At 38.1% G+C, this 24255-nt stretch overlaps 1 protein-coding gene across 2 annotated transcripts in view; it reads right to left on the bottom strand.

The window, feature by feature from the left end:
• Positions 1-24255, bottom strand: part of LOC127628850 (MICOS complex subunit mic25a-like) — a 91410-nt gene that overhangs the window by 21410 nt on the left and 45745 nt on the right. For both annotated transcript variants that reach the window (XM_052105788.1, XM_052105789.1), the window contains 2 exons: positions 22466-22536; positions 9255-9390 (listed from right to left, as the gene is read on the bottom strand). In XM_052105788.1, coding sequence (XP_051961748.1) covers positions 9255-9390; positions 22466-22536 — 207 coding nt within the window. The remainder of the gene's footprint in view (positions 1-9254; positions 9391-22465; positions 22537-24255) is intronic.

Genomic DNA, 24255 nt, shown 5'->3' with positions numbered 1-24255 from the left:
AATTAGTATTTTATCAGTGACAACATTCAGAATGTAAATTACAATCTGCAATTATAAGATTAGGCCTGTACATTATATCAGCGAAGCTTCACACTGAATTACTCTGTGTAGTTATAACTAGGACGAAGCTTCTCGCCTACATCTGTGGTGTTTATCAGAATTTATCTGAGGTCAGTGACACTGGACAGTTCAATGACACTCTACAGACAGTGATGCACCTCCACTGTTCTGACAAAACATTATTCTCATCTAAGGAGATGTTGTTTAGACTGGCTTCCCTGAATTTGGCCTAATCTCTCTCCCTCGCTTCATTAGATCTCAACTTTTCATTTATTTCATTCTAGTTTTGGCTTCACCTCATCAGAAGAACTAAAGCAATGTCTTAACCAGGTGGACAGGATGCATAATTTTCCAGATATGACAAGTAATTTGTCTGTGCAAAATGAAAGCGAAAATACCACGTGCAATCAGAATATTATGCTTAAAGAAATAGTTCTGTAACCGTTTACTCACCCTCATGTTGTGACAACGTCGTATGACTTTTTTAGCTTTAGAATTGGAATATAATGAACAAGTAACTTGAACCATTTTTTGTGACCGTTTCAAAGTGCCTTTAATATATTTTAGAGCTCAACAGCCCATGGAAAAGAAAAGAGTGGACCATGATATTCTTTGTCTTTTGTGTCCATACGAGAAAAAAAGTATTACGTGTTTGGGACAACAAAAGGGTGAGTAAATAATGACTACATTTTCATTTTTGGATGAACTATACCTTTAACAAACACTTACATGGTGCAGATCTTGGACCAAATGAGATTTCACTGAGTGGTGCTAGCCAGACTGTAAACACATAAAGTGTTTGTGCAGTTTAAGCGATCCCACACAAAGAAACATCTCATTTAATTTTAATGTCTAATGCAGGCTAATTTATTCCAGCATGACCCATTTATTTCAATGGCCTGTCAAAGCCCTCTTAGGTGGCGCAGTATTGATGATTTGTTTGGGGGCCCTGGAGTCAATGCCACTCATTGCATTTGTGTCTTGCTCTACATCCAAATAAATAACAAGCTGTCATGCAATATTCCAGCAGCACTTGATCTGAAAACTAAAACTAATATACACAGAGTTCAGAGTCAGCACAGTGGGGGTCGTGGGAAGGATTTAGAGCACCTGGCAGACTGTTCCTTTGAGCCGATCTAATAAAAAGAGCTTCCAACTCGATTCACTGGAGAAATTCAGCCCTGGACAGAAACACACTCTGATCTGACGGAAATGTGCTGTGATGGACAGTCCAGACAGGATGGGATTGACGTCTAGGTGTGTGTGTGTGTGGGTTTCTGGCCTAGCTTTGCCTTTGGGGACAAATGTGCTTAAAAATGTTCTATGAAATTCTATACATTTGACAGTCTGCTTTTGAGGATATTTTCAAAGAGAAAAGAGATTCATAAATAAAATACATTAAAGTAAAAGCTACAAAAGGCATTGATTTTACCACAGTTAAGGGGTGTTGTTAGGCACAGCTCAAAGCAGTATTGAGTACCTTATTGCTTTTATAAAATGGCATCAGCAGCAATATAAAAGCAAATAAGCTGTCAATATCTTTTTACATTTTCTGAAGAAAACGAGTAGTAATTGTCAACGAAAATCTCACTGGCCTCATGCTAGGGTGTTATAGGTGGTTTCCAGGGTGTTGCTATGCCGTTACCAAAGGAGTTGTTATGTAGTAGTGGTAGATAAGTGGCCGAAGTCAAAAGAGCCCACCCCAATATCGCTGATATTCTGGGATAAATTACATGGCAAATTTAATAATTTGGGTTAGTGGTGTGTTTAAATCCTTGACTCTAAGTATAAGCAATAGTAAAAGTGATGGTTGCCTAATGCAGAGTTTACTATACACGATTTTAAGCCCGATTTTCGTTCGCTGACAGTTTAGTGGAGATCGCTGTCAAAAGCCTAAAATCGTAGGCAAAACGGAGCTCGCATCTGTGAGCGACGATCACAATGTATAAACTATCAAAGACACGATTTGAGAGAAGCGCCGATGCATCACCAATGTCAGCGAATTAAATATCTGGACCTGTCTGCGATTCCAAATCGTGCAATGTGAAATGTGTTTTGACTTAATACAACTGCAGCGTTGACCTACAGCCAATGAGAGAGCAAGAAATGGGGCACGGGAAGTTTATGTGGGAGGAGTCCTGATGTACCTGCAACAGAACATCAACTAGCATGGCTGCGGTATCGAGAAAGTCTCATTGGACCGAAGAAATGGAGAAAATTGGCAGGAGCACCAGTGCTTATTTGATATTTCATCTGAACTGTAGCACAACCGGGTGGAGAACGAGAAGAGTTGGGAGAGAAATTGTCAATTCTCTTGGACAGTCAGGTGAGCAAATAGGTAAATTTTTCAGCAGGATGTACATTTTTTTATATTGTAACCAAATTAAATATATGATTAAAAACATACATCATATTCTGAAATGTATAACATATGATCATGCATTTGTTTTCATATCTCGTATCACTTCTTGCGTGTACTCTGTCGTGAAACATAATTTGGAGTCCAGACAGAGTTGTGAGGGATTCGTCAATAGTGAAATGTTTTGTAACGTGTTCGCCCCTGTCGCCGATTCGCCGTGTAATTTGAAAATGCTACGACTTCCATGACAAGACAGACAGTTGTGTAATATGAACTGTACCACGATCCGACGTCTTTGAAAGTCATGTAGTGTGTAGGAGGCATTAGCAAGCACCACTAATAATGACATTAAACTTTTTTATTTTTTTAAAGTAACAGTTCATTAGTAGTCTATCAATAGGCCGTTAATAGTTGGCACATTATTATAGAATTTAACTGATGTGTGTTCATAGGTGTACGTATTAAATGTGACATCAAATCAGATTTACATAAAACAGTTAGGTTAGGTTGGCAAATGATAATTAGCTGTATTTTAAAACAACAGAGGTGCTTTTATAAAGTTTCCACCCTGCAGAAATCCAATTTGTATGTTTTTTGTCTATATATTTTGTCTAAATATCTAAAAAGCCTTAAAACAAAAAAAAAGTTACTTTGTTCTTTAAGAAGTACATTTGTCTAAGATGTCTTTCAGAGAAATCATCTTGAAAACAAGTGTATTTTTTTCTCTTCTTTATCCTTTAAAAGGTATAGTTGACCCAAAAATGAAAATTCTCTCATCATTTACTCACATTTATGCCATCCCAGATGTGCATGACTTTCTTTCTTCTGCTGAACACAAACAAAGCTGAACTCATCACATTGCTTCTGAAGACATTGATTTAACCACTGGAGTCATATGGATTACTTGTATAGCTGACGTTATTTATGAACCTTCAAAGTTCTGGCAACCATTCACTTGCATATTATGCAATAGATAATAATAGATATTACTCTAAAACTCTTCTATGGCATGAGGGTGAGTAAATGATGAGAGAATTTTCATTTTTGGGTGACCCATCCATTTAACAAGTTTGAAACTAACTTTTAGCACTATTTACTAGAACTGTGCACCTTACACTCACACTGCCCAGTAATATGCATCTTCACTGCCTTCTCCTACATGTGTTCTTATTACATTATTTACCGAAATGTAGTGTTCACTGGAAATGTCCACACTTCTTTGTGTGGACATTCGCTCTGAAAGCTCTGTTACAAGATCATGCACTGGCCTGAACTGTCACATACACATCAACACACAAGCACGGGGCATTAGCCCTTAAGCCTGCTGTGATGCTGATCTCAGGGCTGGGGCATTGGGGCCAGATTTAGTGCTGGGAGAACAAGGCATTAAAAGTTTTGGACAGCCCCTCAAAAAGTTCAGCCTTGACACAACAGCCCCTGCCGTCTCACAACATCAGTTCAGAACCAGACACAGAGTGCTAACTAGCCTACTCCCTTCTCTCGTTCTCGCTTCTTTTTCCCACCCTCTTTGTGTCTCTTTATGTCCTCTACATCTCTTCACCCCCCCAAAATAGCCCATAAACACTCACTAAACAGTTATGTCACGTTTGCATGTGGTATTTCAGCATAAAATCGTTATGATGCAAATAATGGTTAAAGTAAGGCACTTAGAGTGGAAATGAACGGGGTCTGTCCATAAACACACACAGATTTTAATCAAACTAAAATCATGCTAACACTTATTGTTTACTTCTTGTGGCTATACTTTGAAACAGTTTGTATTTTAATGTTTACAGGTTCTATTGACTTCCATCGTAATTGCCTTACTTTTACCGTGATTTTTACTTCTTTTGTTTTTTAAATAAATGAGTGACAGGTCGAAATATATTTGGTAATAAACATTACACCCCAAATGCCGTCAATTGGGCTTTACCTGTATGAAACCCTTTCCTCTGAGAATGCATGGCACAGCACTATACCATATCCAAGAGAAAAATTGCGCAAAATTGGCGCAACTGTTTAGTAAATTCGCCCCTCTCTAACTTCTCTTTCTTTTTCTATTTTTCCTCTTCTCTCTCTCAATGTCCTCTGTGCAAAATGCAAGGAAGCTCAAGACATCAATCACCATCAGAGTCGGAGCATCTGGCCCTGGCCGTAAATGAGTGAAAAATCCCGTTGCAGGGTGGAGGAATCAGCCAATCTCAAGAGTCATTATTCCAGACAATGCCCAGAGAAGCGTGGGCGCCCCCTTAGACAGCAAGCGCAGGGTTTGCTCTTGGCACAAATGGATTGCCCCGCACTCTCTCTCTCTCTCTCTCTTCTTCTGTCTTCCTTCATTCCAAGACATGCAGTCTTCCCAAAGAGAATTGTGTCAAGCACAAGAAAGAGTTTCTCTAATAAGGGCTTCTATAGCCTCTCAATGCTGTCGGGGAACTGCTATGATGGGAAGACCTTCTGTTTGATCTGTGTTTACAACAAACAGGCACCTCAAGCACATGCCCTTGATTTTGGTCAATCTGCAGATGCTACAAATCCCCATCTCAGTTCATTTAGCTGAAATGTAAATAAATGTGCTTCCTTAAGAAAACATAAGTAGTTAATCCATCGTCTTAAACGTATGTTTAACGGGTGCTTAATGATTCTAGCAGCTCAATTATAACAAGGTTGGCTGTGTTATATTTCACACTCGCAGCAAGAAAGGCCTGTTTTACTGTACTGAAAGGAAGCACAGGTGTTTTGTGAAGAAATCAACATTTAAAAGTGAATCACCTTAGCAAGCATTGCTCTTTTTAAGAAGTTACTCATCTACAAAGGTATAGTTCACTCAAAGAATAAACTTCTCTCATCATTTACTCATGTCGTTCCAGATCCATTTTGTATTCTTTCTCGTGTGAAACTCAAAAGGAGATGTTTTGCAGAATGTCCATGTTGGTCTTTTCCATGCAACAAAAGTGGATGGTGATTTACACTCTCAAGCTCCCAAAAAGACAAAAAGCAACATAAAAGTACCATTAAAATAGTCCATGCTACTCATGCACCATATTCCACATCTTCCGAAGTCATACGATAGCTTTGTGTGAGGAACAGACCGAAACATACTCTGTTGTTCTTCTCTGAAAATCTTCCCCTCCGCCAGAGCTCGAACATCTAATTTGCACTCATGTGAATTCAAACATGCGCCTAAAGATGCATTGCACTAAGTTTGTCCATCAACTGTGTCAAACATAATTGGTTCTTGTGCCCGAACAAAATACAATGCGAATGTTTTAAACTGAACACAAACACAAATTGCATTTCCGAGTGCTGGTGGAGGGGAAATAACATATTCAAATCAGCAATTATCTTAAATTTCTGTGTGTTCCTAACATAAAGATACAGTGTGGTTTCAAAAGAGTTTGACTTTGAAATGAATGCATGAAATTCTGAACTTATTTGTGGTATGTTGATGATGCTATTTGCCTTTTTTGAGCTTGACAGTGTAAATCACCATTCCCTTTCACTGTATGGTAAAGAGCAGGTTGGACAAACTGTAAAATATCCCCTTTTGTGTTTACCAGCTCCTGCTTTTATGGCAACAGACATTTCTGCTTATGGGAAAAGATGAGATGGACAAAGACGCAGCATGCATATGTGTGTACACACACATAAACACACAAAACTGCTTGATCAAACTGCATTTAGAACCCCTTTTATGAACATACTCGAGGCAAAATGGCAAAAAAGTCAAAATAAGGCTCAAGGCAAAGAAATAAACTCTTAAAGGTATATTTCAACCAAAAATGTCAATTCTGCGATCATTCACTTACCCTCATGTTGTTCCAAACCTGCTTGAGTTGCTTTATTTCCGTGGAACACAAAAGGAGTTAATTATAGTGGAATGTCCAAGCTGCTCTTTTCCATACAATGAAAGTGAATGGTGACCTCAGCTGTCTAGCAAGATATTCAGTGAATAATGACTTCTTTTCACTCTGTTCCTCACAAATCTATCATATGGCTACAGAGGACTTTAAATATACAGTATAGTTATATTGAGTCTTACGAGCAATTTATATGATGCTTCAAAGTTTTTTCCATTAAGGAGCTTGATGGTCCCTGTCCCCATCCACTTTAACTGTATGCAACAGACTAGCGTGAACGTTCTTTAAAAATTATTTCGTGTTCCACTGAAGAAAGTCGTACATGTTTGGAACAACGCGAAGGTGAGTAAATTATGGCAGAATTAAAATTTTGGGGTGAATTATTCCTTTACAGTAAGTAAGCAAAACAACAAAAACATTTCAAACTCACATTGAGAGTTTGTTCTAAGTAATAGCTATTAAACTCAACTGAGTTCAAATCAACTGCTGACAGTAGATTTCAACTGTTATACAGAAGTATGAAAAGAAGAGAGCCGATGCAGAGAGAGCGACAACCAAGATGAAAAGAAAACTATGGTGGGGGAGGATGCAAGAGCCCACTGGCAGCCACATGACATGGCAGGTCCACATCCTGGGACTGAGAGCCGTTGCCATAGCAGTAATCACACACTCCCTGAGTGCAGTGTGAGCTATAGAGCCAGCATCCCTCCACACGCATGCACACACATACTCCCTGTGACTGGGGGTGTGATGGAGTGGAGCCATTATTCTACAGATGCTTGGCTACAACTGAACATTAAAAGTAAACACTAAGAGAATTAATACCTTGAAAAGGACACCTTTACTGACAGAATGCTGCAGAGATGGTATGGGAAAAACAAATGAAACACTTCAGTGATCGTACTGTCTGTGGAAAGAATGAAACATTCTCACCTAGCCACTGGATTGTATGATCAGTTCAAGTTTATTTAAAGGAGCTGTTTTTGCAGCATTTTATTTTTCCCTGAATTCCACTTAAAATGTTAGTCAAGGTTTCTTGCATCTGAAACAGTTGTAATTTACATTTAAATGGCAATTAGGCTGGCTTACAGTCATGTCTAGCTGGCACAGATCAGATGTGTTTCTTAAAGGAGTAGTTTACCCAAAAACATATAATCTCCTTTATGTTGTTTCAAACCTATATGACATGGAAAACAAAAGGAGATGTTAGGCAGCATGTTAGTCTCAGTCACCATTCACTTTCATTGCATTTCATTTTCCAATAATGATCATGTTGCCCAACAGTGCCTTTTGCGTCATCCCGGTTTAGAACAACATGAGGATGAGTAGATGATGGCATATTTTTCATTTTGCTGGAACTTATTTCACCAAGTGAAATAACTATTTTGACCCATATGGAAAAAAACAGGTGTGACCTTTCACCTTCTGACTTTTTGGATGTTATGCAGCTTTAAATAGTATTTTTGAACATGTATGAATAACATTTTACATACAAATATTTCAAATTGTCTCAAATTTAGCCCCTATAGCCCAATACTGTTCTCTAGCTTCCCAACCTGTTTCACAGGGTACTGCATCTTTCCCACAATTTGCATTTTTTATCTAAAACAGAGTTTGTGCAAATGTTCACAAACACACACACACAGAGTTTTTTTTTTTTTTACACTCTTTTTCTCCCAATCTGGAATGCCCTATTCCCAATGTGCTTTTTAAGTCCTCGTGGTCGCATAGTGATTCACCTCAATCAGTGTGGCAGAGGACGAATCCCAGCTGCCTCCGCGTCTGAGACCGCCAACCCGCGCATCTTATCAAGTGGCTTGTTGAGCGCGTTGCCACGGAGACATAGCGCGTGTGGAGGCTTCACGCCATCCACCGCGGCATCCACACTCAACTCACCACGCACCCCACTGAAAACGAACCACATTATAGTGATCAAGAGGAGGTTACCCCATGTGTCTCTACCCTCCCTAGCATCTGGGCCAATTTGTTTGCTTAGGAGACCTGGCTTGAGTCACTCAGCACGCCCTGGGATTCGAGCTAGTGAACTCCAGGGGTGGTAGACAGCGTCTTTACCACTGAGCTACCCAGGCTCAAAGAGAGAGTATTTTTAACAGTTTTCAACAGGTAATATGTAGTAAATATATTTATATACTTTTTTATGAAAGGGTAAAATGGGGCTAAAGGCCCCCCCAATGTGAAAAGACCATTGGATGTTTTCTCTGAAAACATTAGATGGCAGAAATAACGGTTAAAGCACCTTCACAAACCCCTGTAACACTGCAATAAATTATTTGAAATTAGAGGGAAGGAACGGATTTGTTGCAACGGATGTGCAAATTTTGACTGCTAGAAAAGGAACTAGAGATTCATTTGTGAAACAGACATGTACTAAAAATGTTAATCTATAATATATACTGTTGATTTGCTCAGAAATTTTGTAATATAGTTGAGATCATATCAAATGTCCAAAGTTATTGAAATAAACATAAATTGAGACATTATTGCCAAAGTTTGCAAAGTTTTTTTAATTCGACCACAACAAAACAGAATTTTGTTAAGGGGGTCTTTAGTGGCATGTACAGTAATGAAGAATTTAAGCATTTTGAATGGTTTTCAAAATGGGTCAAAAATGACCCACAAGACAATAGGTTAATGGTTTTTCACACATGATGCGTTCTTGTGTTCAAAAACAGCTGGATAAAGCAACTAAATCGAACACGACACAGGATCTCAAGATGCGTTTTTTTAAAAGTTACATTTTTATCAAGTTCACACAGCATCTTAAAAATGCAATGCTCGTGGGGCAAAATGCTGAAAAGCAGCGAGATGCAACAAGAATTCAAATTTTTTTAAATACACTCACTGGTCGACCTAACTAACCAACTAGTTTGTTGTTCCATCTAGACTCATTCCTAATGCAAGGCAAACACACACATTAGCAAGAGTGCTGTTATTTTAAATACTTTATTTTTCCTTACCTTCTTGGCTGCATTGATGCACTGCATGTACTCTTTGGCCAGATCTGAGCACTGAAGCGTCTGTTCGCGGTTCTGTCTGTAGCAGTTCAGGATCTGAGCTTGCAGGTTCATACACACCGGTTCCATGTTGCGCAACCTGTAGAGGTTATAAAAGGTATGAGCTCATTAAGAATGAAGAAAAATGTATTTATCTAACTTGTATAAAAGCACAGGGCCATTCGTAAAGGCCTAACAAGAATCTGTATACATTGACAGTGAATATTTTTTATGAAGTGCAACTAAAAACCAGACTCGGCGGTCGCATGACTCACTCATTTCCTTTATCCCCCTCCCCTCCTCTTTCATCGCTCCCTCAATTTCGATCTTCCTGCGGATGCTTTAGTGGAATGAATGAATGTGGGGAGACAGGTTAAACTGAATTACCGTCAGAGTGGATATTCATTAATAACACCAGTGTCAAGAGTGGCAGTGACTAGAACAACTATGATAAATAACCCAGCGAGCAGGATGGGAGTGGGTGGGGTGGGGGGAACAGACCTGGCAAACCCTGCAGTACATCTGTACAGTAGATCCTGAAGGCAAAAAGAGTACGGCAAATAACCTGCCATTCATCCCCACTTCAGATAAATGCCTTGACTCAAGCTAATGACGCGCATCCAAACGGCCATTGTTGAAAAGACTGTTAAAATGACGGTTATTGACTCTGAGGAAGGACCTTTGTTAAAAAGCATAATCTAAATAAAAAGAAACTGGATCTAAAATAACTAGGGTGTTATATGGGTATTTATCCAATCAAGCTAACCACATCAAGATGACAAAAGATTAGCTAGCTAAGGGATTTGCGCAAGTATCTTTGCTAGGAAGTGAACTGAGAAAATGCAAAACTGTTCGGAAGGCAATACTAGCCTAAAGCTTAGGCCATGTCCACACAGTAATGTCCACACTAATACATTTTCACTTGAAAACGCTTTGATTGTGCTACATTTACACCTCTTACACACATTTTTCCTCCACCAAAAACATTTAGAAAATGTTCTCCATAAATGTTCTCCTATAAGGTTTTCAAATGAAAATGGGTGTGTGGATGTGGCTTTACCACGGTCTGAAATTAAGGGGGTCTCTATGCAAAAATGGCACCAAAAATAACAAACATACACCCCTGAAATTTCAAATGTGGGGGCAAACAATGCCTATAAAAGAATTCTTCTATTTTCTATTTTTAACACCTGATATAGTTCATTAATATTTATATCAGTAATATTTATTCACTAGTTATTTCACATTATGGCATAAATAAGAGTTAATGTTGATTTAAATCTTCAGGTGAGAGGAAACAAATTATTAATTAACTGATTAAATGAATATTTTTGACATAAACCAATGAGACGGTATATGTTTTAAATGTTTAAAAATATATAGCATCAAAATGCCAATGAAAATAAAATCATGGAGCAAATATTGGCCCTTAATGCAAAACTTAATTTCTGACAATGGGTCTTTTTGAATACTGTGCAGGTTATTTTTTTTAAAAATAGTACATGAAACCTTACAAAACCTTGGCATTTATTCTATGCTAAATGTTTCAAACAGTATAATGTTGCAATGCTGTCACATGACCTCATCTCATTGCATGTTTAATTCAGCAAGTAGCATCCAGTTATTATCTTGGCAATAATAACAGCTATTTTGCATTTCAAGCCAAATTTGTGTTCGCAGCTGTACTTCTGGTTTATCCATTATGCATTGTGATATACAGTCATCTATGCAATACAGTATTCCTGCAGCAATTACAGGTCAACCTATAGTGGATTTTGTCAATACTGAAAACTAAGGTGGTGGGAAAGGCAGATAACGGATTAATCAGCCGATAGTTTTTAACATTGATTTACAGAATTTTTTAAAAATGTTTTGTTCTTTCCTTACTATGATGGCACAGACAAAGTATCCTAAATTAATCAAATCTCAGAAACAGTTTATTGTTCAACCAAAATCCCCAAAATAACCAGAAACCAGGACTCTTATTTTGAAATGACGAACTGATGGAAAAATCGCGAACTATCGATGGTTCCAAAAAGCACCAATCAGCACAGATTAATCAGTAAAACCGATAGCAGCAATAACAAGAGTAATGGTTCTATGCTATTGCAAACATGGCCTGAAGCTAATTAAATGAAACAAAACAAAAAAACATTTTGTTTATGCCGTGATTTATTCAATCAAGCTAATCACTCTGGCCATCAAGATGATGAAGCTTGGCTAGCTAGGTGCTATATCACTGGACTGATCAAGCAAAGCGTATCTGTACAACCCCATTCTCCTCCAGTGGTACCGCAGTGCAATGGCTCCTTTCAATTAAACGGCATGTCAGCTGAGCTTCTCAAAGGCAATTTAAAGGCTCGGTCTGGCTTAGGTTTCATTTGCAAGTAGTGATGGCTGATTCAATTAAAACCCATCAATGATTGCCATCATACTGACGCAGGGTAGAGATACGGCATCCGTCGATGCCCTTTCAAAAGGGGTTGTAAGTCTTATCGTTGTTTGGAGAAAGCAGACGTGGCCGAAAGGCGAGGGGTAAAGGAACTACACTTAAATCAATGGCACATCTATGCATGTTAGAAGGGTGCCATGTATCAGATCCTGTATTTTTTTTTTATCAGCAGCCGAAACCGTTTTTTGCTTTAATTACCCTCTGAAGGCAAGAATGACAACAGTAGTCACATTCTTTGCTACAGCAGATAAGAAACTCTCCTTTAATTTAAAATAAACTGCCTTCATCAGGAATGAGAGAGGCTTCTGATAGAGAAGAGTGTTTATTTAAGCAGTCTGAAGCAGAAAATTGGCTTGATCAAACCCGAGCTGAACTGAATTGAACCAAATTGAAGGTGAGGTCTTTAATAAAAATATTAGCTGAGCTGCTTACAGCCGCTTTGAAGAGCAAAAGCCATGCCTGTTTAAGGGACGCTCATTTGCTCATTTCACATCTGTAAATAAATAACACAGCGTTTAAAGATTAAATGTTAATTAGCAGAAATTCTTCTATTATTTGTAATCTCCTTAAAGGAAGCAGAGTGCTACAGAACAAAACGCAACTTCAGAAACCTTTCCGAGGCGGAAAAATATGGAAATGAAAAAGTAACTACAAAAGATTAAATTAGCTTAAAACACACTCAGTGTGTAGGAGCATGTGCTCGTAACTTCGAAAGACAAGCTCGTTATTCTGATGCTAAGGAGCCGTACACTGGCTGTAAATTGGTAGATACCAAAGACCGCACTGAGGTTTAGCTTTTGCTTGCTTGTTAATTATTTCCAATCAGCTCTTGTTGATAAGAGAAAAACAAGACTTTGGAATTACCACGCAATGAAAATCTCTCCGAGCTGCGACTCTAACTCGGATTACCGTCTGAAACACTTGAGAAAGGAAGATAAACAAATAGCAGCAAGAGGGGAAACACAAAAACACAAAATCAAACTTGATATAAACCGTAAGCCACAAGGCTTTATCAGCTGAGTTCTGCTCGACATGTTTTTAGAATCAAGGGTCTAAAATTAACTAGATTAGAGGCGCCGTTGCCTTGACCTCGCTCAAGCTCAGCTGGCAGATGAGAAACCTGTCTTATCTCGTAGACTCGCCTTCCAGGGGCTCACCGCCACTCTGACAGCTTTTCAATTGACTGAGCACAGGCTTCCTCCCCTCTCCACCTCTACAGCTCCCCTTGCTCCCTCCCTACATCTTCCTATCCAATCTCACCTATAGGGGCCGATGTTTTCACAGAGATGGGCCCCACTTAAACCTGACAGGGAGAGAGGAGGATAGGAGGAAGAAAAAGAGAAAGAGGAGAAGAGAGAAGTGCTCAGAGGGATCTGACAAAGCTGATAATTACACCCGAAGACTGTGTCTGGGCTTGGTAGATCAGCAGGTCAGAGTTCCAAGCCTGTCTCGAGGGTAACTGTGTCTGAAGTGCTGAAGAGATACTTCTCTCCCCCCAAGTCAATCACTACGGAGGGCGCAATACTCATGTACGCTTCTGTAACCTTCGGCCCGCTGCACACGGACAGGTGTAGAGAGGAGATGTTACTCTGGTGTGACAAGGTGAGGGGTTGTTGGGTACAGGGGCTGTCGAACATGTCCACAAGACATTAGGTCACACGGTAGCACTGTAACAAACTAGAGACCTCATATTATACTTTCGTACAATAATCCAACTTTTAGTAACTTTTTAATCCCTTCCATTCCTTTGGGGATGAATCTCATGAAACCTGTCAAGAACATGTCCAGGTCATATTTCACCCCAAAAGAAATGAAAGGTAATATAAATTATTTAGGTAAAAGAAAGACTATTTTACGATCATTACTAAGTTTTTGCATGGGGGGGGCTTTATTGTCATGAAAACATGACATGTTCTGAGAATGTTTTTCTTAGGCAATATATACTGTAGTATAATTTAGTTTGGAGTGAAATGTGACTGGACCTGTAAGGTAAATTCTTAACCGAGGTTTTATCGATCAAGGGCACAACTAGGACAGTGTATAGATGATTCCTTGTGGGAATCGAACCAGAAACCCTTCGGTTACAAGCTCAGATCTTTAAACACTAGACAACACCACCCTGTCCCTACCACTATATATACATATATAAAAGTTAAGAAAATTTTAACAAGTTCATTGCAAATGTCCAAGTGTAAAATGATCAATGAACTAGCTAAAAATAACTGTGATGGTGATGAGTCACAATGGTCAATTGAAGTTCTTCAGTCTTCTGAATAAATGAAGCAAAGAGAGCAATGCTATAAGAGAAAGCCACAAGATATTTGTCAAAATTCCAAACCAGAAAAATCTTGGATCTGTGAAAAATGAATCATAGAAAAAACTTTATTTCTCATGAAAAACACACAGTTTGTTATTTTATTTGGGTTGCCCAAGACTTATGAACATGTGCTGTGCTGTGGCTGTGCTAAAGCAAAGACTCGTGACTCACAGTCTAGTCTGCCAAGTCTTCTACCCATTCTGCCAGCAAACAGCTCCCTTAATGAGGGTCTTTCCTCTGAGAGGCCACAAACCAAAAAACAACAAATGTCTGGCTAAGGCAATATAATTGGCAGCCATAGAGGGGAAAAGTTTGCTGGAAAAGGAGAACTACCATGCTGCTGACCAGTTACATTTCTTCCTCTTCTTGTTTGCTTATTTTTCTCTGTTTCTCTCACTTCAGATGCTTTCAAAGAATGATTTTGCATTGCCACAAGTAGCAAAATCCAGACAAATCTAATTTTTATTTGCAATTTTGAAATCTAGACAGGCCCCATTTCAAGCAGCCATCATTCCAACACCTTATCCTTGAGTAATCATGCTAAATTGCTAATTTGGAACTAGAAAATCACTTGCCATTATATCAAATACAGTTGAAAGCTATTTGGTTCATTAAATGAAGCTTAACATTGTATTTGTTTTTGTGTTGTTACAGTATTTAATAGACTGGCATGTCTCAAGGTCAATATTAGGTCAAAAATGGCAAAAAAGAAACAGCTTTCTCTAGACACTCGTCAGTCAATCATTGTTTTGAGGAATGAAGTTTATTCAATGCTTGAAATTGCCAAAAAAAACGGAAGATTTTATACAAAGGTGTTCACTACAGCCTTCAAAGACAAAGGACAACTGGTTCTAACACGGACAAAAAGAGATGTGGAAGGCCAGATGTACAACTAAACAAGAGGATAAGTACATCAGAGACTCTAGTTTGAGAAATAGATGCCTCACATGTCCTCAGCTGACAGCTTCATTGAATTCTACCCGCTCAACCCCAGTTTCAAGTACAACAGTAAAGAGAAGACTCAGGGGTGCAGACCTTATGGGAAGAATTGCAAAGAAAAAGCCACTTTCAAAACAGAAAAACAAAAAGAAAAAGGTTAGAGTGGGCAAAGAAAAACAGACATTGGACAACAGATAATTGGAAAAGAGTGTTATGGATCTTAAGCCCGTTGAGCATTTGTGGGACTTTTGTAGAATGTAAGGTGCATGAGAAGTGTCCGACAAGACAGCCACATCTATGGCAAGTGCTACAGGAAGTGTGGGGTGAAATGTCACCTAATTTTCATTGCGTGGTAAGTCACATCATGAATATCTGGACAAACTGACAGCTAGAATGCCAAGGATCTGCAAAGCTGTCATTGCTGCATGTGTAAGATTTTTTGATGAGAACACTTTTAAGAAGTTTAATTAAAAATTCAAATTGTAATAGTAATTTTTCACATTATTAATATATGTTGTGATCAGTTAAATGCCATGTATATGTATATATACATACACACAGACACAGTTAGTTCATGTCCTCGAAACTGATTGGACAAGAGATGTTCCATGAGCACTGATGGTCTCACACCATCAGCACTCCGACGCTTCACTGTGCGTATCACACCGCTTGTGTTCGTGCCATTCTAAACTAAAGTGTAAGAGCAGTGCATATGTGTTTTTTTTAGTTTTTATTTTACATTACATATGTTAGCCAGCAGGTGGTTGCAAAAGATCATTTTTGTGTGTAATATGAGCCAGTTAGGTGACGTGAAATGAATCCGCTTCAGCCAGTGTCTCATAAAACAGCTCTTCGTGATCGTTTGTATAACTACTAAAGCTAGGAAATAGCTTTAAACAAACAACTTAAGCATTACGGCTCATCACAGCTGAGAGACATGACATACTGATTAATTACACAATGGTGCTGTTTAAAATGGCAGAGAATATTGCGGTTTCTATAGTGATCGACTCTTGTGCACAGACTACCGCGAAATAGAGGAATACCCCCACTTGGATTATTATTTTCAGAAAGCTTACAGCATCTCTGCTTGGGAGTGGCAACAGGTGATCAAACATGCTCAGTCTCTCTCTCACACTCACACACTCACACACACACACACACACACACACACACTCTTGTTTATCCAATAACTTGTTCGAAACAGCACAAGCAGTGATACTATTTCTGAAGTGACATGTTTGAGTAACTAACAGAGGCTTCATTTGATTTGAAACAGCAACGGCAGATTCTGATCCATCTCATAAGTAAGTATTTCCATGCACAAATGCGTTTTTCATGACCGTACTTTTCCTAATTTTTTACAAATTTACTTTATATAAGCAATATCACACTCACAATCGTGCTATATGACCCTAAATCAGCCCTGCTGTGATTACCTATGGCACTCGTGCCTGCGGCCGAATCACAGCACTGCTGATGTAGGGCCATATCGCACTCTTGCTCGTATTATATTGCTTAAATATATATACACTACCGGTGAAAAGTTTAGAATAATAGTAAAGTCATCAAAACTATGGAATAACAAACGGAACTATGGGAATTATGTTGTGACTAAACAAAATCCAAAACAACTCAAAATTGTGTTATATTTTAGCACAGGTGTCGGGAACCTTTTTTCACTAAGGAGCCAATTTTTAAATTTTTGGTTGATGCATTTTTTTAAAAGAGCCATACAAACTAATAATTTACTATTTTACTACGTTTTTCAATAAAATACAATGTTTATATTGCCCATAGACTACTCAAAAACAAACAAATATGCAAATATTAATAGGTAACTTGTTGAAATATGGAATTGAGTACACGTGTTTGTGCGGGTCTCCATAAAATTACTTCATTTTACTTCATGAAAAATTGTACTTCCCTTTTGGGCTGGGCGATATGTAAAAAACATTTGAATGATAATCACATTTAAAATATCAATACCCGATAATATGGTCAATCCCCAAGGTCAGTGAATATTTTTGCTTTATTGATTTTGCTTTAAAAATTTAATTAATTATTGAAACACAAAAACTTGAACAAAAAGACATTTCTAAATTCAAATTGCACTTTGAATGAAACGAAAAAGCAATACAAATACGAAGTGATAAAAAATCTTGTATATAACCACCTCCCCAAATCCAAACTTTTACCATCTCCAAAGGCTCCATTTGCCATCATGCATTAGTATGCAGCAACAGGTAAAAATGACTAGCATACAACTTAAGAACTAAAGACAATTATAAATGTAAAGATAATTATATTTATCATCATAATAAAGCAACATTTTAGTCTTGTATTACCTTGTGATTTAATCACTTTCGTCTTTGTTTATTTAATACAAAGATACCTGTATGAACCTGCAGAGTTGCGTTCACAATGTGTAAGTGCGAACTAAACTCACAGTGCCTCACGAGATGATTGGAGATCATTTGCAGCATTCTCATAGACTGCATTATTCTTGCTAACAGTTTTCATTTGAATGAAACAGAAAAAGGAGTGATAACACTTTACATGCGATTGTTTCACGAAACAGGGTCCCGTTGCATGCCTCTGTGTGAACAGTGAATCAGACATGAACATTGACGGCTTTTATTTTGTCTGTTCTGGAAAATATAAAAAAGTGTGTTTCTTCAAACACGTCAGCATTTCTTGTAATGTGTCACTCCGAGACACCTTTTGTAGGTAGATGAGCAAAATTACTTGTGCATGAAATGCATTTGGAGAGGAGCTCGCGAACTGGATTGAGTTGCATTTTGTGGGTGCTATATAACACCCTGGTTGCACATAAAAAATAACGAACGTTCATAAAATCGCTCTTAGAAAATGCTCTAAACAGATAAGATCAATAGTTATTGGGAAACGAGTCCCAGAACTCTATGAAGAGAGTATGAAACTCTTTCATTGCACTCAGAGCTCACTGCGCGCTCACATCAAATCAGACGCGCATCGGTGGCTTTTCTTTCGTCTGGTCTTCAAAATATAATCACGTTTCATGTCTAATTTCTTGTAATATATCTCTCCGACAAGTATTTCAGTCGCCTTCCACAGTGGCTGGTACATCAGCAAAATACTCGGCATGAAAAATCTGCATTTGGCGAGTGTTAATTTCAAACCTTGTTCAACAAGTAGGCTGTAAAATTTGGGAGAAAGGAAACCAAAACTGTGTCATTGACTTCAAGACTTGCAATCGCACCCACACTTTCTGTTGGAAAAGTATCTCTAGAAAGTTTTAAAGGATCATGTGTTGGTGAATGGTGAGAGACCCGGCGAGCCACTTGATTATAACAAAGAGCCACTTGTGGCTCGCGAGCCATAGGTTCCCGACCCCTGTTTTAGCATCCTCAAAGTAGTCACCCTTTGCCTAGATTTTGCAGACATTTACTCAACCAACTTCTTGAGGTATCACACTGGGATGCTTTTTAAACAGTATTGAAGTATTTCCCATCTCTGTTGGGCACTTATTTGTTCCTTTTCTTAACTATTCGGTCCAAGTCATCAATTTAAAAAAAATATATATTACATTTTAGTTTTTAAATTTTTTACATTTTAGTGACTGACAGGTCCAGCAGAGTTTCTTAACAGCCTTCTTAAAGATCACAGTTTCTAAGCAGGCTTTTTGTTTGTTTGGTTTTTTTTATCAGATGCACTGCAGTTCTCGCCTGGAGAGGAAGTAGGATGGCTGTGGGGCCGTGGCAGTCTCAAAGCGCCACGTGTTGTAGAGGCGGGCGACAGAGGGACCCTAAGCCGTTTGTGGACTGTGGTGCAGGAGAAGATTAAATATGCTCCAGGAGTGGGGGCCTGGATGCTGCCGTACCCACAGAGATTAAAACCAGGATTAAAACATCAGCTCTATGGAGGTAAAAGTGCAAAACTGCTTACTAAAGCTCCCTGATGCTGTGCAACGGAAATACCATTGCCAACAAGTGGATTGGATAAATAGAACTAACTACCAAAGCCAGTGAAGAAACTACAAAAATAATGTCTTCCAACAGGTTTCCAGAACACTTCCCCATCTACCATAGTCAAGCTTACGGATATCTTCCAGCTCCTTTTGTCCATACAATAAAAGTGAATGGTGACTGAGGCTGTTATTCAGCCTAACATCTCCTTTCGTGTATAACAGAAGAGAAAACGTCATATGGGTTTGGAACAATATGAGGGCGAGGAAATGCTGACAGAATTTTCATTTTTAGGTTAACTATCCTTTTAAAGAGATTGCTCTATTTCTGGAGCAGGTTGTTTTATGAAAGAACAAGGTCATACACAAACAACAAAGACTCACAAAACTAAAACTATGAAACAGGCTACAGATGTTCTTTTGTCCTCTGATTGGCAGATGAACCATCCCCAGGGAGAGTTCATTACCCAGGTGTCAACATCATTTGTATAACCTCAAAAAATCTCCTCACTGGCATCTAAATGATCCTGCACCTATGACTGGCACTCACCAACAGCTGGTACAAAAACTGCAAGACTCAAGAGAGACGACAAGCAAATGCTAACACTTACACGTAAACATGCACACTCGATCTGATGATCTGTTGTCTCGCTACACAATACCTCACACACTGGGCTGGCTTTGTGAGATTTGTGTTTAAAATCCCTCTTCAAATCTAGCACAAAGCATGCAGGGATAGAATTAGTCACAAGCCATCTGCAGGTTTTATGGTCAAAAGTGTTATTTTTGTATTATCGACATAAAGGCAACATCAAAGTGTTGTCTAATGAATTTGGGATTTTAAACATGTTTTCAATGATTGCTATTTTTCTTCATAGATGCACACAAAGCGCAGAGTGAACATCATGAAATCAACATTTACCATTTACTTTTTTAATACCCATTCCTGGTTGTTACCCATTATTATATTATATGTATGTATATTTTGTGTGTGTGTGTATATATATATATATATATATATATATTAGAATGTACAGGTACTACAGTTAAGTCCTTAAGCCATTTTGCCAAAACTTTGGAGGTATGCTTGGGGTCATTGTCCATTTGGAAGACCCATTTGAGACACAAGCTTTAACTTCCTGGCTGATGTCTTGAGATGTTGCTTCAATATATCCACATCATTTTCCTTCCTCATGATGCCATTTATTTGTGAATGGCATCAGTCCTTCCTGCAGCAAAGCACCCCCACAACATGATGCTGCCACCCCCATGCTTCATGGTTGGGATGTTGTTCTTCGGCTTGCAAGACTCTTTTTCCTCCAAACATAACGATGGTCATTATGGCCAAACAGTTCAATTGTTTTTCATCAGGCCAGAGGACATTTCTCCAAAAAGTAAAATATTTGTCCCCATGTGCACTTGCAAATACTTTTTATGGCGGTTTTGGAGCTGTGCCGTCTTTTCTGAGCAGCCTTTCAGATTATGTCGATATAAGACTTGTTTTACTGTGGCTATACTATAGGTTTCCTCCAGCATCTTCACAAGGTCCTTTGCTGTTGTTCTGTGATTGATTTGCACTTTTCGCTCCAAACTCCAGGTCAGATTAGTATCAAAGCTGGTTTGATTGGTTCAAGGCTATTTATTGAAAAAGCTTGTGAAATGCCTAAGGAGAAAGTTAATGGCAAAATATGCTTCTAGAACCCAGGCCACTACAAAAGTGGTCTGTAATTGTTGTCTCTACAGAGATAGAGACAGTGCCAAGTAATACATAGAGACGGAGTGCTGAAGTGGAAAAAGGAAGAAAATGGAAGGAAGGAGAGAGGCACTGTAGAAAAAAAAAATAGAAAGATCCTCAGTGTCAAAGAATGGGGAGCAGCTCAGGTCTGCAGAAAGGTTGTGGCAAGCTATAAACAATCTGCATTAATTACAGGAGCCGGAGATTTCATTCTAACCCAGAGAGAATGTGCCTGTGTCTCCTGCATAGGAGAAAAGGAATTAGCTTTAACTGCAATTCAATATCGGCAATTCCACAACTGGCTTTAAGAGAGGCAGGTGAAAGGGAGATAGCGACCACCCGGCTGAACTGCAGAGACATGGTGTTTCATAGAAAAACAGGTCAAGAAGTTGATAAAGAAAAATAATCGATGCAGGGCGGTTGCTCTGCTGTTGTATTTAAGTTAATGAGAATCTGGGTGTCCTTTCTGGCATGCTCTGCTTCTCCTAGCTGCACTTGCTTTCATTTTACTGTTTGCCGAGTAGGGACAGCGACAACCTATCTCCATAGAAACCAGGCTGTGTTTCTTTGAAAGCAAAAGAGCAAGGCAACTGCAGAGCCACACATTTGACCTTATCGTCAATTATAGACTATTTCAGGGAGTAAACTAGAGGAGCAGGGAAGGCTTACCTTGACACTAACTATGATCATTAATTTGATGAAACATCTACTAGGCACTAAAAACGAAGAAAGGAGAGATTATTATGAGGTCGTTATTAGCCAAAACAAAAATAACCGCTTTTATTTTCAGGCTTGTTTGATTTGTATTGTCGGCATCAGCTTTTTAAAACTGGCACCTCAACCTTTGAGGTCTTGCCATCAAATTGCACAAACACATTTTTACGCCTGCTCGACTAAAAGTATTCTCTTTCAAGTCATCGTGTTTGGATCACCAACATTTTCTTGCTAGGCAATTAAAAACATTCTATATTTTAGGGAAACATTTCATTGTTCTTTAAGGTTAAAGGGGTCATAACTTGATCGTTTTACATAAAAGCAGTCATTGTACTATAAAAACACTAAGTTTCTGAACTCAAAACTTCCTCCTCACTGCAAAAAGTGCATTTGTTAAAACCAGGCTTCCGAAGCGACTCGTCTTCTACTTTGTGATGTCACACTGTGGTAGATATTTCCATCTGACCGCCTCCACAACGACACGTCAACGCCTATTTTACCTTAGTACTTCCTTAGTCCCGCCTAGTAGTGATGAGCAGTGAGATGGCAAGGGGAGAACAGGACAGTCAGGAGCAGAGAGCCAATCAAAACAGTGTGTGTTTACTGTCAAGTCTTAAAGGAGAAGCAGCACCAAAACAGACCTTTTCTGACAGAAGGTTATAAAGAGGGTGGAAAATTATGTTTTACAAATATATTATGTTATATATTATATTATATATTAATATGTTTTTTGTGCACATTTAAAAAAATAATATTATAAATGAACCTCAAGGAACATATTGAAATATTAAAAAAGGCGTGTCATAACCCCTTTCAATTCTGCGCTGAACACAAAGGATGTTTTTAGCAACCACTTTAATCCTTATAAATGTTTGTTTTAATCTTGAACATTTCTCACTTCTTTTCAATATGAAGGAAATATTAATTTTGAATGTCAGTGATTTAGTTTTTTTTGTATAATTTGTACTTGCTAAAGGCTATGCAGAGTATCACACAATTGTGGGCGAAATAATGCTTGAGAAATGAATAGGGTTTGCCAACCATTTCTGGTTGTACAGTGACCTCTTCTTACTTTATGCTGGCTTCACTCCTGGCTGCAGCAGTGTGGAATTGTTCAGCAGACAACTTGAAGCGCTCTTCATTCTGAAACAAACAATAAAACAATTAATAACTTCTGGTTATCAACGAAGTTTCTCTTATCCCAAAATCTACTGTTTACCAATGACCTTTGACCTCCTTGATCATAAATTACATGCAGTGAACAAAAAGATATCAGTTAAGAAAGGAGATTGAAGCTTTGTAATTCCACTCTCTCATGGAAGATGAATATGATTAAGTGTGGTTTTTGAAGTCCATAAAGACAACTACTCTTAAAATATTAATGGTTTTAATGAGGTGTGAAGAACATAACACAGGGGAAATGTTGGGATGGCTGATTCAAAAATGTGATGCAATCAACCAAGAGGATACAAAGACATTTAATGTGGAGTTAGAACAATGACTAAATATTTAAAATTCCATAATCTGAATTGTATAGCTATTTATTAAAAATAAAAATTAAATTGCGATTTAAAAAATATTTACATAAAAAAAAATACACCAGAAAAATCTTCAGTTTTGTTGAATGTCACATGCCTAGAATTCAAATTAACACATTTTAGATACAAATAATTTGGTCACTGTTGTAGCTCCATAATTTACCATAATTTAAAGGAAACATAAAAACAAATTTGACTCAGTTTACTGTCTTGATACAGTTTCCTGGTTATATGATTTATTAGATCACATATTTCAAAAGAAATAAAAAAATTTCTTTTATATGTGATAACTTGAAGGTTTAACAGTTTCACCAGCTGTGTTTCAGGAAGGTAGTAGTCGTCTTTCTACAGTGCAACAGTCTGGTTCAAGAAGTAAAGTAAGGGTTATTGTTTTTCCATAGGAGAACTGATTAATAGTGATAAATTATAAGCCTTTAAACACAGACCAACCGTGAGCTCTGAGGTTGTTAATCGATGGTATATGCTTTGTTGAAGCCATCCATCCATCCATAATACTTAAAAATATTTAAAATATTTAAGTATTTAAAAGCAGAATTAATGGCGAAGAGCATTTCCCATGATCCAGCAGAAAAAGATCCACCAATCAGAAAATTGCAAACGCACCAAACAAGCCGCCCACTTCAACGATGTACTGCGAATGACACAACCGAGCGGTCTACCTTAAACTCTCAAGCTACTTATATATTTTGGTCTATTTAAAAAAAAAAAAATGTACAACCCACATTAAGTTCAGTTCAGTTTTAGCCCATAAAAGCTAAGGGTAAAAAGTTTTTAACATCTTGACTTTATTTTAATCATAAAAGACAACTTATTCATCTTTTTTATTTAATTTTGTTTCACAAATAAAACAAGTTTTGTAATGCCATCAAAAATTCTATAAAAGATAAATTTTCTATGGTCATGTCAAAATATTTCATCATTGCAGGCAATATTATCAAAGCATTGGATCTCCTACTGGGGACATTTTAAAGCTATAGAAGCCAAGTGTTAAATAGCATGTGGGCGGTACCTACTGTATAACATATGTAAAATCCAGAGAAAAAAACCCTGTTCAGAGGGTGATGCAGCCTGTCAGGATTACCGACACACTGACCTGAATATATTTCCAGAATCTCTTTATCCTTTCAGTAAGCAATCCTGACAGATCTTCAATTCAGGGTCATTTTCATGCCAGTGGGAAACATTTAATGCTGTAAAACAAAACTAATCCTCAATAACAAGAGATCTCCAAGAGTTTAGGACCCTGACTTGGAGACTGAAAAGCAGAAATGTACAGATTTCATGCAATAGTTGGGATTTACAC

The sequence above is a fragment of the Xyrauchen texanus genome, chromosome 35 (assembly GCF_025860055.1).
Source record: "Xyrauchen texanus isolate HMW12.3.18 chromosome 35, RBS_HiC_50CHRs, whole genome shotgun sequence".
Classification (NCBI taxonomy): domain Eukaryota; kingdom Metazoa; phylum Chordata; class Actinopteri; order Cypriniformes; family Catostomidae; genus Xyrauchen; species Xyrauchen texanus.
This window is presented reverse-complemented; position numbering and strand designations above follow the sequence as displayed.